The sequence below is a fragment of the Meles meles genome, chromosome 1 (genome assembly GCF_922984935.1).
Source record: "Meles meles chromosome 1, mMelMel3.1 paternal haplotype, whole genome shotgun sequence".
NCBI lineage: Eukaryota > Metazoa > Chordata > Mammalia > Carnivora > Mustelidae > Meles > Meles meles.
In genome coordinates, this window is record NC_060066.1 from 130,503,651 (window position 1) to 130,522,887 (window position 19,237).

The window sequence follows — 19,237 nt, forward strand, 5'->3', positions numbered from 1 at the left end:
TTTTTTTTAAGATTAAGATTTCATTTACTAATTTGACAGAAAGAGAGAGATAGCTAGTAGGGGGAGAGGCAGGCAGAGAGAGAGGGGGATGCAGGCTCCCCACTGAGCAGAGAGCCTGATGCGGGGCTCGATCCCAGGATCCCAGATCATGACCTGAGCCGAAGGCAGAGGCTTAACCCACTGAGATACCCAGGCGCCCCAAAGGTTTAATTTTTCTTAGCCAACAAATTCAATACAACTGGTAGTCAATAAATGAATAAAATGAAGAGCAATTTAGAGGTTTATAAATGAGTGTTACTGCAAAAATGTGACTGTCGAAGAGTACAAACTCAAACCTATGCAGTGTGCTTTTTATTCTTTTTTTTTTTAAAGATTTTATTTATTTATTAGGGAGAGAGAAAGACAGAGATAGCAAGAGAGCATGAGTGGGGAGGGGAGAAGCTGGCTCCCAGCTGGGCAGGGTGGGATCATGATCTGAGCCGAAGGCAGACACTTAACAACTGAACCACTCAGGCACACCTGTGCTTGTATTCTTATAAGTAAACCATGATATTATCTATGGTTATTTTAAATTCCAGTTTATAATGGTTCAAGTTTTAATTTCTGTATTTTAGGAAAGATAAATTCTTAAAACTTTAAAATAGATTAAACAAAATGTTAGTACATATTCCTTGAACCACTACATGTATCTAAAAAAATGACCAAAAGAAACAGTAGGAATCAATTATAATTAAAAACTCAAGCCATTATTTTTAGACATTTTCAAGAATACTTCCATTTTTTTTTTAAAGATTTTATTTATTTGACAGACAGAGATCACAAGTAGGCAGAGAGGCAGGCAGAGAGAGAGGGAGAAGCAGGCTCCCCGCTGAGCAGAGAGCCCGATGTGGGGCTCGATCCCAGGACCCTGGAATCATGACCTGAGCTGAAGGCAGAGGCGTTAACCCACTGAGCCACCCAGGTGCCCCAAGAATACTTCCATTTTTTCTTGAGCAGATTTTCTCCATTTTACTTTCGTAATTTCCTAAAATAAAAAGCAACGGCTTAACTACTAATTTCCAGTATTGCTCTTTCCAATTGTGAAACTTACCACATGCTCTAAGCACCAAACTGAACATAGCATAAGTGATATTTACAGAGTAAGAATGACCCATGGACCCTTGTTATACAATGTGGTTGGAGGACCAGCCGCATCATATCACCTGGGAGCTTATTAGAAATGCAGAATCTCAAGTCCCACCCTAGATCTGGTGAACTCCAAACTGCATTTAATAGGATTCCCAAGTGATTCTTACACACTTTAATATTTAAGAAGCTACATGTAGTAGTAAGACAACTGAAGGCTTACAGCTAAATTAGAATGTTGACAAACATCCAACTGACTGGATGTTGATGAGACTATCTTTGATAATAAAGCAGAAAGGGGGAATTTTTGATTTATGAATTTAGGAATAAAAAGAGAATCCAGGGGCGCCTGGGTGGCTCAGTGGGTTAAAGCGTCTGCCTTCCCAGGGTCCTGGGATCGAGACCCACATCGGGCTCTCTGCTCTGCAGGGAGCCCGCTTCCTCCTCTCCCTCTGCCTGCCTCTCTGCCTAGTGTGATTTCTCTCTGTCAAATAAATAAAATATATATATATAAAGAGAATCCAACCACAAAACTGTCGCTCCCTTAAAGATGATTTTATTCAAAATGGAAGTTCTACTTTACAAAGACAAAACTCCCTGCAGGGTCAAGATTTAGCCTTTACATGAGTCCTCTCTGTGTCAGGAGGAAACTTAAAAGTAAAAAGAACTTCTACACTCATGAATTGAAAGAAGTAATATTGAAATGTTGATACCACCCAAAGCAATCTACAGACTCAATGTAATCCCTATCAAGATTCCAATGACATCTTTCACAGAAATAAACAATTCTAAAATTTGTATTGAACCCACAAAAGGTCCCAAATAGCCAAAACAATTCTGAGAAAGAAGAACAAACCTGGAGGCATCATACTTCCTGATTTTAAACTATATTACAAAGCTAAAATGATCAAAACAGTATGGTAAGGGCATAAAAACAGACATAGATCAGTGAAACAGAATAGAGAGCCTAGAAATAAACCCACACATATAAGATAAAATAATTTATAACAAGGGAGCCAAGAATATACAATGGGGAAAGTACAGTCTCTTCAATAAATGGTGCGGGGAAGGGGCACCTAGGTGGCTCAGTGAGTTAAGCCTCTGCCTTTGGCTCAGGTCCTAATCTCAGGGTCCTGGGATTGAGCTCCGCATCGGGCTCTCTCTGCTCAGTAGAGAGCCTGCTTCCCCACCCCCTCTCTGCCTGCCTCTCTGCCTACTTGTGATCTCTGTCTGTCAAATAAATAAATAAAATCTTAAAAAAAATTTTTTTTTAAATGGTGGGGGGAACACTGGGCAGCCATATGCAAAAGAATGAAATTGGACCACTGTCTTATACCATACACAAAAGTCAACTCAAAATGAATTGAAGAACTGAACATCCGACCTACAACCATAAAACACTTAGAAGAAAACACAGGCAATAAGTTCCTTGATATCAGCCTTGGCATTGAGTTTTTGGCTCTGAAATCAAAAGCAAAGGCAACAAAAACAAAAATAAACAAGTGAGACTATATCAAATTAAAAAGTTTCTGCACAGCAAAGTAAGCTTCCAACAAAATGAAAAGGCAGCCTACCAAATGGGAGAAAATGTTTGCAAATCATGTCTGAAAGGGGTTTATGTCCATAATATACAAAGAACTCACACAACTCAATAGCAAAAAAAATTCCAAATAAAAAATGAGCGGAGGATCGGAATAGACATTTTCCCAAAGACATACAGAGGGCCAACAAGTACATGAAAAACCTCACCATCACTAATTATCAGAGAAATATAAATCTAAACCACAATGAGATATCACTTCACACCCACCAGAATAGCCATTATCAAAACAAACAAATAAATAAACAAATAAGAAATAGCAAGCGTTGGAGAGATTGTAGAGAAAAGGAAACCTCTGTGCACTCTTGGTGGGAATGTAAATTGGTGCAGCCGTTATGGAAAACAGTATGGAAGCTCCTCAAAGAATTTTAAATAGGATTTTCATATGATCCAGCAATTCCACTTCTGCATGGCATGAAAACACTGATTTGAAAAGATATATACACTGCTATGTTCATTGCTGCATTATTTCCAACAACGAAGACATGCTAGCAACCTAGGTGTCCATTAATAGATGAATGAATAAAGAAAGTGTGAATACACACACACACACACACATACAATCAGATACAGAAATCACACAAATATACATATATATACATAAATACATATATACATATAAAAATATACATAATACATACATAAAGAATATTATCCAGCCATAAAAAAGAAGGAAATCTTGCCATTAGCAGTAACATGGATGGACCTTGAGGGCATTGTACTAAGTGAAATAAGTCAGAAAGAGAAAGACAAACACCATGTGAACTCGCTTATATACGAATTCTAAAGAAAAAGAAAAAGAATACATAGATAAAGAGAACAGATTGGTGGTTGCCAGAAATGGGGGATAGGAAGTGGGCAAAATGGCTGAAGAAAGTCAAAAGGTATAAACTTAGTGATGGATGTTAACTAGACTTAAGGTGGTGATTATTTCACAATATTTACAAATATCAAAAATTACATTGTACACCTGAAACTAATATAATGTTATGTCAATTATATCTTAATAAAAATTTTTTAAATTAAAAATAAATACATAAATAAAAATAAAACAATATCATTGTATCACGCATCATTGCAAATATCCCTGGGCTGAAGTCCCCATGGGAACCCAGTACCGGCCCTTGAAGGCTTCCTTTCTTATGAATGAAAGCATTAACAGATCATGATCCAGAGGTCATCATACACCACAACTGAACATTAATAGAATCAAACAAGTCATAAAAGCAGCCTGATCCCACCTCTGTATTTCCACAGGCTGTCCCTGAAAAGGATGAGTTTAGACTTGGCTCAATAAGAGAGATGTGGGGCGCCTGGGTGGCTCAGTGGGTTAAGCTGCTGCCTTCAGCTCAGGTCATGATCTCAGGGTCCTGGGATCGAGTCCCGCATCGGGCTCTCTGCTCAGCAGGGAGCCTGCTCCCCCCACCACCTCTCTCTCTGCCTGCCTCTCTGCCAACTTGTGATCTCTCTCTGCCAAATAAATAAATAAAATCTTTTAAAAAAAAAATAAGAGAGATGTGTTTGTGCCTTGTTTTTAAAACTTTGAGGATGCTTGGTAGAACACATATTTTGGGGTCAGAATGGAATTTTTAGCTTAAGAACAATAGTTTGAAGTAAAAGAAAAAAACCACTTGATGGTTTGTAAACAATTTTATTTATATCCTAGGAAAAAATTTAAATATAAGATTTCAGACTATAACAAAGAAAAGGTCTTGATCTGCCAATACACAAATTCATCAACTCATAAGGATGCTAGTAACACCCCTCTCGCTGCTGGTGAGGTAAGGGGAAATTTTCTTCAAGACGCAGAAATCAAACACCTGGCCATATTTTAGTCATCAAGGACTAACAGGATGTTCTACCCTAAAGTCACAGATTTAGAATTAACATTACCCAAAAGGCAACGATTGGATTTCTCACCTCTGAAAGAATACAATCCTTCTAACCTAATGCAGTCATTTTTGACAGATGAAAACCTGTCAGATAACTTTTTAATCTTCTTAGTTCTCGCCTAATGAATGTGTTACTTATTCATGCTTTTGCGTCATCGATGGTGTCACTCTCTTCATCTTTCTTACCATTAGTCAGGCTTCAAAGCCCTTCCTCTCTCCTACCATTAGTCAGGCTTCAAAGCCTGAAACTGACTTCCTTGAGATGCCCTGGTCCCCACCTGTCTCTAATTCCTCAGTCTAACTTCTGGCCCCTTCAAAAAGAGCTGACCTCTTTAGATGACAATAGTCTCTTTTCAGTCTCCCTCCACCTGATTCATCTTATACATTGCTGTAGCCCAGTATTCCTTAAATAACATGTGCATCTGAGGACTCTCCTATTTTGAATAGCCTAAAGTAGAAATATGATGAATAAGAGAATTTCAGAATGCCCATGTTCACAGAGGATCTGTGTATCTTACTATACCTATTTCCTTACTATCCACATCTGGTACACTATACAGATAGGAGTTTCCTATCTACACAAAGCTGCTGTAACAAATTACCACACACTGCATGGCTCAGAAGAAGACATACTGACTTCCACGTAGTTCTGGAAGTCAGAAGGTCAATATCAGTTTCACTGACCTAGAGTCAAGGAAGGTATTGACAGGGAGAATCTGTTTCCTTGGTTTTTCAGCTGCCAGTGGCTGCCTTTATTCCTTGGTTTATGGTCCCTTCCTCCATGTTCAAAGTATGTCAGTTAGATCTCTGTTTCTATCATCACATTTCTTCTAACTCCTCCTACATCCTCCTATGATTAGAATGAACCCACCAGATTAATCCAGGACAATCATTCCACTTCAAGATCCCTAACTTGATCACATTTGCAAGACTCTCATTTATAATATATTGAGTAGGGTTTATTCCTGAAATGCAAAGCTTATTTAATATGCTTTTTTTTTAAATTAAGGCAATCCACCAAATTAACAGGCTAACAAAGAAAAAGATATGATCAATCAATGCAGAAAAAGCATGACAAAATTCCATACTCATTCATGATAAAACTCTCTGGAAAAGAGAGGGTAACTTCCTCTACTTGATAAAGTACATCTATAGCAAAACTCTAATTAACATTAAATATAATGGTGAATGCTTTCCCCCAACCCCAAGATTAGGAACAGGTGAAAAATGTCTAATCTCACCACTCTTATTCATCATAGTGCTAAAAGTTCAGACTATGCACCAAGGGAAGGGAAGAAAAGACAAGACAAGATATGCAGATAGGAAAGGAAATAAATCTGTCCCTATTTGTAGATGACATGATTGCCTTTGTAGAAATCCCCAGGAATTCATGTGTGTGTGTGCATGCACACACACACACACACACACACACACAAACACACAAATTTCAGGATATAAAATAAACACAGATAGAAAATCAACTGTATTTATACATACTGGTGATGAACACATGGACTCTGAAATTTAAAATATAATACTATCTATAATCATGCAAAAAAAGCAAAATACTTAGGTGTAAATCTAACAAAACAGGACTTGTAAAAGCTGAAAGCTACACATTACTGATGAAAGAAATAAAAGGAGATCTATATAAATGAAGAGACCTGCTGTGTTTAGGGACTGTATGACTTAACAGTACTAAAGATGTCAATTCTCTCAGTAAAGAGGTTTAACACATTCTTATCAAAATCACAGCATGACTTTTTGTAGATATGGACAAGATTATTCTAAAATTTACATAGAAAAGAAAAGGATCTGGCATTGCTAAGATAACTTTGTTAAAGAAAGAGAAAGTAGGGGAACCACTCTTCTAAAGTTAAGGCTCACTCACTATATAGGTACAGTATCCAGACAGTGTGCTATTAGAAGAAGAACAAATGGAACAAACAGAATAAAGAACAAAGCAATAGAGCCATACATATATCCATCTAATTTTTAACAAAGATGTCAAAGCAATTCAATGGAGAAAACTATTTCAACAAATAGTGCGAGAGCACATCCATAGGCAAAAAGAAAAAAATGTACCATAAGTCTCATGCTTCATACAAAAATTAACTCAAAATGAATCACTAGGGGTGTCTAGGTGGCTCAGTGGTTAAGTGTCTGTCTTTGGCTCAGGTCATGATCCTGAGGGCCTGGGATCAAGCACCGGGTCAGGCTCCCTGCTCAGTGGAGAGTCTGCTTCTCCCTTTCTCTCTCCCTCTGCCCCTCTGCCCCTGCTCATGCTTGCTCACTCTCTCAAATAAATAAATAAATAAATAAATAAATCTTTTAAAAAAATGAATCACCAACTTAACTAAAAACACATAACTACAGGGGTGCCTGGGTGGCTCAGTGGATTAAGCCACTGCCTTCAGCTCAGGCCCTGATCTCAGGGTCCTGGGATCGAGCCCCGCATCAGGCTCTCTGCTCCGCAGGGAACCTGCTTCCTCCTCTCTCTCTGCCTGCCTCTCTGCCTACTTGTGATCTCTCTCTCTGTCAAATAAATAAATAAAATCTTAAAAAAAAAAAAAAACCACATAACTACAAACCTTTTAGAAAAAACATGAGAAATTATGGGGATCTAGAGCTAAGCAGACAGACCTTAGATTTGATACTAAAAGCATGATCTAAAAAAGGGAAAAAATGATAAATGGGACTTCATCAAAATTTAAAATTTTCCTCTGTGAAAGAACCTATTAAGAGAAAGACAAATTATAGACTGAGAGAAATTATTTTCAAAATATTTATCAGACAAAAGTTAGTACCTTTAATATATAAAGACCTTTTCGAGGGATGCCTGGATGGCTCAGTCAGTAAGCCTCTGCCTTCAGCTCAGGTCATGATCTCAGGGTCCTGGGATGGAGCCTGACATTGGGCTCCCTGCTCTGCGGGGAGTCTGCTCCTCCCTCTCCCTCTGCTCCTCCCCACCACTCGTTCTCTCTCTCTCTCTCTCTCTTGCTCTGCTCTCTGTTTTGCAAATAAATAAATAAAATCTTTTTTTAAAAAAGAACTCTCAATAAATAAAAAATTTAAAAAAAAGGAACTCTCAAAACTCAATAATAAGGAAACAAACAATTCAATAAAGAATGGACAAAAGATTTGAACAGACACTTCGCCAAAAAGATACATGGATGGCAAATAAGTACATGAAAAGTTGCTTATTGTTATTTACTAAGGAAATGTAAATTAAAACTATAATGATATATCACTACATATCTATCAGAGTGGCTAAAACAAAAACAGCAACACCACGAAATGCTGGCAAATATAAAGAAAAACTCAATCATTCATACATTGCTAGTGAGAACGTAGAATGAAACAGCCACTCTAGAAAACAGTTTGACAGTTTCTTATAAAACTAAACATGTACCATAAAACTCACCAACTGTAGTCTTGGGCACTTATCCCAGAGAAATGAAAACTTATGTTCACATAAAAACCTATATATAAACATTTATAGCATCTTTACTCATAATAGCCAAAAACCATAAACAGCCCAGTGATCCTTCATGGCTAACAAACAGTACTACATTCATTCTCTGGAATACTATTCAGCCATAAAAAAGAACAAATGAGGGGCACTGGATGGCTCAATAGTTTGAGCACCTGATTCCTGATTTCAGTTCAGGTTATGATTTCAGGGTCATGGGATCGAGCCCTGTGCCAGGCTCTGTGCTCAGTGGGGAGTCTGTTTGGGATTCCCTCTCTCCCTCTCCCTCTGCCCTCCTCCTACTCATAGGTGTGCACTCTCTCTCTCTCAACTAAGCAAACAAATAAATCTTAAAAAAAAAAAAAAAAAGGAGCAAGTTACTGATACATGCAACATTCCCAATGAACCTCCAGGGAATCACACTGAATAGAAAATGCCAACCCTAAAAGGTTGCATGCTCTATGATTCCATATATGTAACATTCTCAAAATGAAAAATACACAAATGGAGAGTGGATCAGCAGTTGTCAGAAGGTAACGAGGGGATAAGGGCAAGAAAAACATGAGTGTGGCTGTACAATGGCAATGTGAAGAACTCTTAGTGGTGACGGGTCTCTGTGTCTTCACTCTATCAATGTCAATATTTGATTGCAATGTTATACTATAATTTTGCAAAATGTTCGCATTCAGAAAAGTGAGTAAATACATGGGAACCCTCTCTATTACTTCTTACAAATGTATGTTAATCTATAATTACTGCAAAATAAAAACTTTAATTAACTGTGTGTGTATGTGTATAGCTTAGGAGAAGGGTTGAGGTTATGTTTAGAATGGTTAGAGAAAGGCATGCAAAATGTGAAATAAACTTTGCAGACAGGATGGTTAAAAAGAGTCAGGGGGTGCCTCGGTGCCTCAGTAGGTTAGGCCTCCGACTCTTGGTTTCAGCTCAAGTCATGATCTCAGGTCCTAGGATCAAGCCCCAAGATGGGTCCCACACTCAGCCCAGAGTCTGCTTGATATTCTCTCTCTTCCCTCTCCCGTCCCCTTCCCCCTCCCCCATACTTGTTCGCACTCTCTTCTCTTTTTCAAATAGATAAATAAATAAAATCTTTTAAAAAATAGGGAAGGAAATGAATTACACCTCAGGCTTCCAGTGACCCAGTAGCGGCCCCATTGGGCCACAGCACCACCCTGCCATGCAGCAAAGATTACATAGGTATCCCACACTCCCCTTCTAGACACCTAAGCAAGTGGTCCCAGTGGGGATCTCTGCTCAGTCCCTTGGCCACCATATCCCCAGGAACTGTTTAATAGAAATTCTTCTGATGGCCCATAGCCCATGGCCTCAACTGATGATCCACCTAACTCTAAAAGACTTTCAGAACCAAACCCATCATGGTGCATGCCCTGGTTTACCCCTGTTGGTCACAAGACCAACCTTTCCAGGTCATCCAACATCAATTAGACACTTATCTCCAAATAACACTTATATCTCCTAAGTTCCCATCCCATCCTTCAAATCCAGGAATACCATCTTATATTACTCTTTTCAGAAAATAAAGATGGAAATGCTTCACAATTCATCTTATGAAGTTTGTATGACCCTGATACTGAAACTTAAAAGTATTACAAGAAAAGAAAATCGCATATCACTACCTCTCATGACATGAACACAAAAATCCCTAAGAAAACATTAGCATATCAGATCCACCATATGAAGACATAAAAGCCCATCATGACCATTACAGCTTCACATTAGAAAAACAGTGTAGTTCATATTTAGCAGTATAAAGGAGAAAAAATTATGTGATTATATTGATAAATGTAGAAAAAACTGACAAAATTCAATACCCACTGTTAATAGAAACTCTCAATAAACTAGAACTGGGAGGAAATTTCCTCATTCAGATAAAAGTCATCTGTGAAAGCCCCACAACTAACATCGGATTGAGTGGTGAAAGAATGAATGCTGTCTGTCTAATATCAAAAGCAAGACAAGGATGTCCATTTTCACCACCCCTAAATAACACTGTACTGGAAATCTTAGCAATAAGGAAAACTACTAGAACTAATAAGTGAAATTAGTAAGGTTACAAGATACACGGTTAATTTTCAAAAATCAAGTTCAGCAAAATTAAAAAAAATTTTTTTTAAAGATTTTATTTATTTATTTGACAGAGAGATCACAAGTAGACAGGCAGGCAGAGAGAGAGGGGGAAGCAGGCTTCCTGCTGAGCAGAGAGCCCAATGCAGAACTCGATCCCAGGACTCTGAGATCATGACCTGAGCCGAAGGCAGCGGCCTAACCCACTGAGCCACCCAGGCACCCCAAATTCAGCAAAATTTTAAAAATTCTGTTCATTAAAAGACATACAGCACAATGTATTTGACAAAAAGACTTGTATCTAAAATGTACATACAAATATCAAATCATTATGTTGTATGACTGAAATTAATATAATGTTATATGTCAGTTGCATTTCAATTTTTAAAAATCTCACTGGGGTGCTTGGGTGGCTTAGTCAGTTAAAGTGTCTGCCTTTGTCTCAGGTCATGATCTCAGGATCCTGGCATGAAGCCCCACATTGGGCTCCTTGCTCTGCTGGGAATCTGCTTCTCCCTCTCCCTCTGCCCCTACCTCCATTCATGTTCCTTACCTCTCTCTCTTAAATTAGTAAATTTGTTTAAAAAACAAATCTCAATGAAAAGCAAAAATGCCTGTTGTAAAGCTGTGACATACAACTTTAGCTGCTCTTCCTAATATTATATAATTTGTAGAAAAACAATATATTTTCCATCGACTCTGTATATAGTACTGTGAAAAATAATCGTTTTATAGTAACTTCAACAAATATTTTTTAAAATAAAATAATACCTTGGAAATTCTGCAAAAACATTTGGGAAAGGAACAAAGCCTATTTTGAAAACTAAAATAAAATAAAATAATGACATAAAATATGTAAAGAACCACTACAATCAACAGAAACACAAAAATTTTAAATAGGCAAAGACTTGGCCAAACATCTCACAAAAGATACATATATGTGTGAAAAAAATGTTCAACATCATTAGTCAACAGGAAAATACAAATTGAGACACTTCTTCACACCAACCAGAATGGCTTCCACTCCTGCCCAAAAAACAAGTTTACAAAACAGAATGTTGGCAACGATGTGGAACAGTTAGAACTCATACTCTGACAAGTAATATATAAAATGATTTAACCACCTTGGAAAATCATTCCTCATGAAGTTAAACTATATCTAACCCTATGATCCAGTGACCTTCATTCCTACGTATTTAAATAAAGGAAATGAAGACATATGTCTGCAAAAAGACTTATAGAAGAATAGTCACAGCAGTTTCATTCCTAACAACCAAACCGAAACATCACCTAAATACCCATCAACAGTTGTATGGGTCAATACATCGTGATACATTCATAAGGTGGAATGCTAAGTAATAAAAAGAAACAAACTACTGACATACTGAACATGACTGTATCTGAAAAACAATTTTCTGAGAAGAAGAAAAAACCCAAGAGCAAATAAAACAAATCTATGGCATTAGAAACCAGAAAGTGATTTAAAGGGAGCCCCAGTGTGCTGTGGGTGGAAATGTAAATTGGTGCAGCTACTATGGAAAACAGTACGGAGGTTCCTCAAAAAATTTAATATAGAACTACCACAGGATCCAACATTGGCACTTCTGTGCATTCATCCCAAGAAAATGAAAATACTAACTCAAAAAGATATCTGCACTCCCCCACATTCGTTACAGCATTATCTACAACAGCCAAACATGGAAACAATCTAAGCTTCATCCACTGATGGATGAACGGATAGAGAAAATGCATTTATAATGAAATATTATTCAGCCATAAAAACAAAGGAAATCTTGCCATTTGTGACAACATGGATAGACCTTGAGGGCATTACACTAAGTGAAATAAGTCACACAGGGAAACAAATACTATATGATTTTATTTACATGTGGCATCTAAAAAACAAACAACAACAACAAAAAAAACAGGCTCATAGACACAGATAACAGACTGGTGACTGCCAGAGGTAGGGGGTGGGAGAAATGGGTGGAGAGGGTCAAAGGTAGAAATTTCCAGTTATAAGATAAATAAGTTCTGAGGATATAATAGGCAACATGATGACTACAGTTAATAATATTGTATTTGCATATTTTAAAGTTCTAAGAGAGTAGATATTAAAAATTGTCACACAAGAAATTCTATTCAAAAGACACTATGGAGTAAAATAGCAAACCCCAAGAGAAGCAGAATATATCTGCATTACATAGAATGGACAGTGTGCATTAGCCAGAATATTGAGACTCCTACACATCGACAAGAAAAAGACAGTCTGCTAGAAAGATGGGGTAAGAGATCTGAAAATGTGTTTCATAAAAGAGAATACACAGGGGCTCCTGGGTGGCTCAGACAGTTAAGTGTCTGCCTTCAGCTGAGGTCATAATCCCAGGGGTTTGGGATCAAGTCCCACATCGGGCTCCTTGCTCAGTGGGGAACCTGCTTCTCCCTCTCCCTCTGATTCTCCCTGTGACTCATGCTCTCTCTCTGTCTCTCAAATAAATAAATAAAATCTTTTAAAAAACAGAGGGCATACACAAATAGCCAACAAATACACGAAAATTTCAACCACATTAGTTAACAGAGAACAACAAATTAAAACTACAAAGCGAATTGCCACTACGAGCAGAGTATAATGACTTAAATTTAAAAGACTGCCCATATCAAGTCTTAGTAATCACGTGAAGAAAGTGGAACTCCCACCTGCTGCTGATAGGAATCCACAGCAGCGATCTACTTTGGAAAAGTCTTTAGTGATACCCGCTATAATTGAATGAACGGCTCACAGATATTCATCCAAAAGGTAGATGGACCAAAGACAGGAAAGAACCCCAAACTGGACACAACTTAAATATCCATCAACAGAAGAACTAAAATATTACATATTCAAACAATGGCATTTTATCCAGCAACGAAAATGAACACATTATTTTTACACATAACAATAAAATAATGTTGACTAGAAGAAGCCAGACATACATACTGATTCTATTTGTGCAAGGTTACAATAAGGCAAAACTCATCTCCGGTGTTAGAAGTAAGGTAATAGCTAGATGCGCCAAAGAACTGGGGAGTGGATGGAAGGAGCACAAAGAGGAACTTCTGGATGCTGCTAATTGTTCTATTTCCTGATCTGAAGAGTGGTTACAGGGGTGTGTTCACTTTGCAGAAACTGGGCGAGCTGACCTCTCAAACCATCCCCTCCCAGCTCATTATATTCTCCCCACACTAGCCTTCTTTCTGGGCTTCAGAAACGCTGCACGTGTTCCCATCTCAGGACCTCCGCATGTCTGCTACCCAGGACACAACTCAGACTGCCAGCCCTGGCTCCTTCTCACCCTCAACATTCTGGCTCTCTTTCAAGAAACCTCCTTGACCAAAGGGCTCTCCCAACCTCTGTAATCACCTCTCTCCCCCACCGCGAGTCTCCATTGTTCATATCACCATCAGAAATTATCTTGTATATAAACTTACATGCTTGTTTATAGTCTGCTCCTTACTCTAGAAATATTACACCAGGGAGCAAAGGACCATGTCTGGCAAGCTCCCTGTTGGAACCCCAGGCCCAAGAGCATGGCCTGACAGAGAGTGTGCATGGAACAAATGTCAGAAGAATGAACATCACGCATGCAACTAAGCAACGTCTTCTGCTATGGGGACATCAAGACACGGGCTTGGGAAGGAAAAAATGAGAGAAAAGAAGTATACACAGTCCAGTCAGCACAATAGTTCCTCTGGTACCACTCAAAGCACAAAGCAGATTAGACCCCCACCTTGTTGGCGGTGATCTGATAAAGCCTGGGAAAGCCTGGGAATGAGGCAGGCATTTTCCCCACACTAGCTCTGTAAGAAATACTGCAACGCACGGAAGGTCCAGTACCTCAGACAGAGAACCTGCCTTCAGGAAGGTTCTGACCTAAGCATTAATGACTTATTTTAGGCCTGATTTTAATTTAATAACTATAATTAATGACTGATTTTTATGCTTCAGTTATGCAAGGAAATCATTCCTATACCTCAGTTCTTACAGAAAAATACTTAGAAAACTGTAATATGGACTCACACCAAAGGAAATATCTTGAGTTTTCTAGCTTAAGTATCTAGAAATGAAAAAAAAGAAAACCTTTCTTCAGTTTAGAGTGCCCTACCTCACAACCTAATTTCTTCCGTTGGTATTTTCAGATGTGGCAGAGAGAAGGCATGGGATGGGGAGGGGGGGCGCGCATGCACAGGCACACAGCAAGAGGGTTGTGGTATCCCACACCCCGGGGAAAACAAGGTACAATTCTCAGCTACATCTCCTCACCCTGGGAGCCGCACCTGGAGCAAGATGACTATTCAGTAGGTACCTAATGAAGGAACAATCTTCCCAACAATGGTCTTAACAGTGGGACATCTTAAAGAACCAGGCTTAGCAGTGTCTTAGTTTTTGTTTCCTAATCCTAAAGCCATTTATTTAACTTCAGCGAGCAAGCAGTACAACAAGCGGCTGGCAGGTACATAGCACCAGGCTCCACGCTCTAGGCGCATGAAAGCAAAATAGCGGAAACCCTGACTGAGAAGCTGATAAAGAATAAATCTCTAAAACAGTGGAAGTACTTTATTTGTATCTCACAGGCCAACTCTAGGATGTTCCTAGGGTTGGCCTGTGAGATACAAATAAAGTACTTCCACAAATACCAAGATCCTGCTTCTTGGTATTTTTTTGTGTATTCATTACACTTCCATTTCATTCTTCGAGGTAAAGATATAAATTCACATTTCCAGCACTGTTTTCTTATCTACACCGCCCCTCCACACACAACTAATGTAATCCCTCAGCAGGATTCCTTAAATCCTTTTAACCATTTCAGATGCTTATGGTTCACTTCTAGCATCCTCCTGTGAAAGTCACAAATCATTTGTCTCTCACCAACAGAAAACGATTTAAACAAGAAAAGAATTAATTATATAAAAAAGAATGCTATTCAAGATATAGCCATACAGCATAAAAAGGGAAAAAAATGAAATTTCTGTATAACAAATAATTGATAACGTTTTAGAGCCGGACCTAAATCAGCTAATGCTAACTTCATCTCCTCCCTTTATTAGTGGATAAATCAGTGATAATTTCTAAAATTTTACAGGGAAACCAGAAAGGATCCCTTTCAAGTTAAAGTTCCCTTACAAGTTAAATCTCTCCACTTTAGGGGCTGGGGTTTCACAAATACTTCATGAGGGTGAATGAATGAACAGATAGATAGATTTATCAGTATTCTTCCAAATAACAGTCATAAAGCCATTTAGTGGCAGGGCCGGGACTAAAACCCAGTACTCTTTTTTTCTTCCTTGGTAACTCATAACCTGCAGCTACTCTAGCAGTTTAGTTCGTTGTCAGGAAAGCAGCAATGTCACCGGCATCACTGATGGACCTTAGTTGTAGTTTTTTTCATTCTGCTTTTAGACACGCAAACAAAAGAAAAGAATGAAAAGTGTCAAGTAGGATGACATAAGAAAATTGCACCGTAGCCAGATCACACATAGAAAATGACAGAAAAAAGGTAGGCAGAGATGGCTCTGTGATTTTCTTCTCTCACCTGATCTGAGAGATAAAAAAGGTACAAAGTTAGAATGCATTAGCTGTCAAATCAACAATATTCCATTAGAGGCACAGACTTCTCGCACAGTGCAGCCATTTTATAAGCACAGGCTTGACCTAGTCCACAACCAGGAGGACATGAGGTAGAAATGATCAGAACGAGGACATAATATGATAATGGAGACCATATACTTACTCTTCCAGGAAGTGCTGCTGGGGTCCTATAATGGAGCCTGGCCGGCAAATTCTGATCCAAGCAATTATTTCAGCATGTGTAAACCTGTAATGTTTCATGACATAACAGGCTATCAACGTCCCTGTTCTTCCAAGACCAGCTGCAAAAAAAAAAAGGAAACAGACCAAGAAAGACAAAATATAGCAAAGGCACTCATAAAAATACCAAAATCAAACCCTGCCCCAAGACTGCAATGATTTTAGTATAACACAAGTGTTTTAAACCCAAACAATAACTTAATGCTTTTTTAAATGATGTGGAGTTAAGAGATAATTCTAACACAAAAAATCTTCTAAAAATAGATCATATAATTCAAATAAGCCTATATAAGAACATATGCATATCAGAGCAAGGGTCTTGAAAAGTGATCAAGTTTGACCCTGGGGGCCTTTGGGAATGCCTGTCATTGTAGATGTTGTTAAGACAATGCGGGTCCCATGACAAGCATTTGCAGAATATCACCTGTCAGGTGTCTCCACCCTCCCCATCCCGGACCCCAGCCCAGACTGAGATGAATCTACAGTTCACAGTTTGTGTGATCCGAGTCAGCCGTGTAACTGACCATATTATCATGGCCCATGTTAGAGCTTGTTGAAATAGTTTCTTTTTAACTCATCATAGAATAAGGAATCACAGGATCAAAGTTGGAAGACGCCACAGATGCCATCAAGCCTCACCGACTCCCTAGTCCGCAGCTCTTTCAATACGACCTCTAGCAGATGGTCGTCTGACTTCCCTGTCACTCCATCAGAGCCCAGGATTTCATGATTGCCTCAGTCGGTAGATATGGATGGAGCACTTGAGACCTGCCAGGAAACATGCTAGGAGCTAGAGGGCACAGTGACAAATAAAAGAGAGAGGGTCACTGCCCTCGGGAGAGCACACAGTCTGCTGAAGAAGAACAAAGCAAACAGAAGTGCTCACATCTCACTTCCCTGGGGTTCCTGCATTTTCTAAGAACTTTGGTGTTAGCTTATGTTCTTTACATTGAATGTGCTCTCTGTTACATAAGATTATGTAATACGGCTAGAAATGACTTTCCAAAAATGACTTTCAATGAAATACTGGTTATTGTGAACTCTGATTTATTTCTTCAAAGTGTTTTTACCAATTGGTGTATTTCCTTCCCTCTCTCCAAAGAAATAAGTGATAGGACCTGATTTGCATTTTAGCCAATCTTAAAAAAAAAAAAAAATACACACTGGCTTCCTCCTTTTGCAAAAATACTCAAAAACTTTATTAAGCCACAGGTTCTTGATAGTGGTGGTTGTTCCTATACCAGAACAATGAAGGCCCAAAGCCAGCAACCAATTGATTCAAAGAACAAATGAGTATAGAATTCAGGACTAAAATTCCCCCACAGTCCTGATTCTTATCCCAGAATTCCTTCCACTCTTGGCTCACATCCTGTCACTCATTTTACAGGTACTGACTGAGACCCACTGTGTACGAGGCACCATAAAAGATCTGGAAACAGAAATATGAAGATAAGCAGGATGTCTGCCCTCAGGAAGTATACAGGACTGAACAATAATGTTCATTTACAAATATTTTCTAAATCTTTCCATATCTGGCTTCTTGGAGTTAGATTTAGTACTGTAAGTTCTACAGTATGCAGTTATTTTTCCACTACTTAAAATCTGTTTGTATCATATACACCTTTCCGTTTTTTTGGTTTATTTTTTAAAGTTTTTATTTATTTATAAATAAAAGTGGAAGTACAAGCAGGGGAGCAGCAGGCAGGGGGAGAAGCAGGCTCCCCCTTGAGCAAGGAGCCTGATGCAGGCCTCAATCCAGGACTCTGGGATCATGATCTGAGCCGAAAGCAGACACTTAACCAACTGAGCCACCCAGGCATCCCTGCACTTTTTCTTGTAGAAGAATAAAGTAGCTCTGGGTTGCCTGGGTGGCTCAGACAGTTGAGCATCTGGCTTTTGGCTTCAGCTCCAGTCGCCATCTCATGGGTCATGGGAATGAGCCCCACATTGGGCTCTGCGCTCAAGGGGGAGTCTGCTTGAAGATTATCTCCTTCTGCTCCTCTGCCCATTCATACTTGCACCCTCTCTCTCTCTCAAATAAATAAATTTTTGAAGAAGAAAAGAAAAAGAAAGTAGCTCTTTCTTTATTTTTAAACATTAAATTCAGCCATTGAAATGCTTATCCAAGATGCCCAGGATAGGGTTCTGTTCAAAGGACAAGGATATAAGCAAGTATTGGATATAATTTTTTACCACAATGAGTATCACACTAGTTGCAGAATATTAAGCAAGAAAAAATAACCAAGAAATGAAGTTTGAACTGAAACTGGGCTCTCAGAGAAAGGAGAGGGGTATTGGGGGAGCTGCTGGTGTCTTCAAAGAAGGTGTCATTGCTGACATGGACTTCAGCAGACTCTAAAGAATGGGAAAGTCACAGAATATTTTCAGCAAAGGGTGTGATCAATGAAACCCTGGCTGAAGAACGTGTCAGTGTGTGTCAGAGTGCAGAATAAGGTCAGATGGGGGGGGAAGACCAGGAAAAAGAGCACCTCTGAGTCAAGTGGAAGAGCCCAGGTCTAGGTGAATAGGTCCCCAGTCATAAGCCAAAGACACAGAGGACCACTGAGTTATCATTAGGAGTCCCCAAAGCCAGGTCCACTGTGCTCTGAGCACTGATTAAGTCCCATCTCCTGGGTATGTGCATTATTACTCCTTAGATATACGTAGATGATGCTTTCATGAACAAAATTCAACTATGTTAAAAGTGTTACAGAATTCCTGATATGATCAATAGCTAATAAACATATAACTGCTATCATGTAAAAAACAAGTATTTTTTCCTTTAACCAATGGAAAGGGCAAAATGAAGTTGCATATCTTTGGGGGCAAGAAAGTGCTGTGATAAAAGCAGACAGATCTGGAAGCAGCACACAGACAATGCTGGAAAATACAGAGCGGGGAGCCAGGGAGCAGATGGAGGCTGGGGCAGGAGGGTGCACAGAAGGGCCGGAACGGGCAGAGACGGGCTGGACTGACTGTGGTGATAAAAAGGAAGAGCTGAGTTAGAAAGACATGTGGACTAGGTCACAGAGAAAATCAAAGATGACTGATATTTCTGGCCTGGAAAAGTGATCCAAGGTCATTTTCATCCATGAAAACATTTAGTTAGAAAAGGAAATGAAAAGTAGACAGCTTTGTTTTTAATATGCTCAAGAACCTTTCCCCCCAAAGGAGGAGCCCTTTTGTCTGTTTTGCTGGTC

General features: G+C 39.0%; 1 protein-coding gene across 6 annotated transcripts in view; it reads right to left on the bottom strand.

Annotated features, from left to right (window-relative positions):
• CDC14A (cell division cycle 14A) overlaps nt 1–19,237 on the bottom strand; it is a 198,373-nt gene that overhangs the window by 43,332 nt on the left and 135,804 nt on the right. For all 6 annotated transcript variants that reach the window (XM_046006231.1, XM_046006240.1, XM_046006223.1 and 3 more), the window contains one exon: nt 15,961–16,099. In XM_046006231.1, the coding sequence (XP_045862187.1) occupies nt 15,961–16,099 (139 nt within the window). The remainder of the gene's footprint in view (nt 1–15,960; nt 16,100–19,237) is intronic.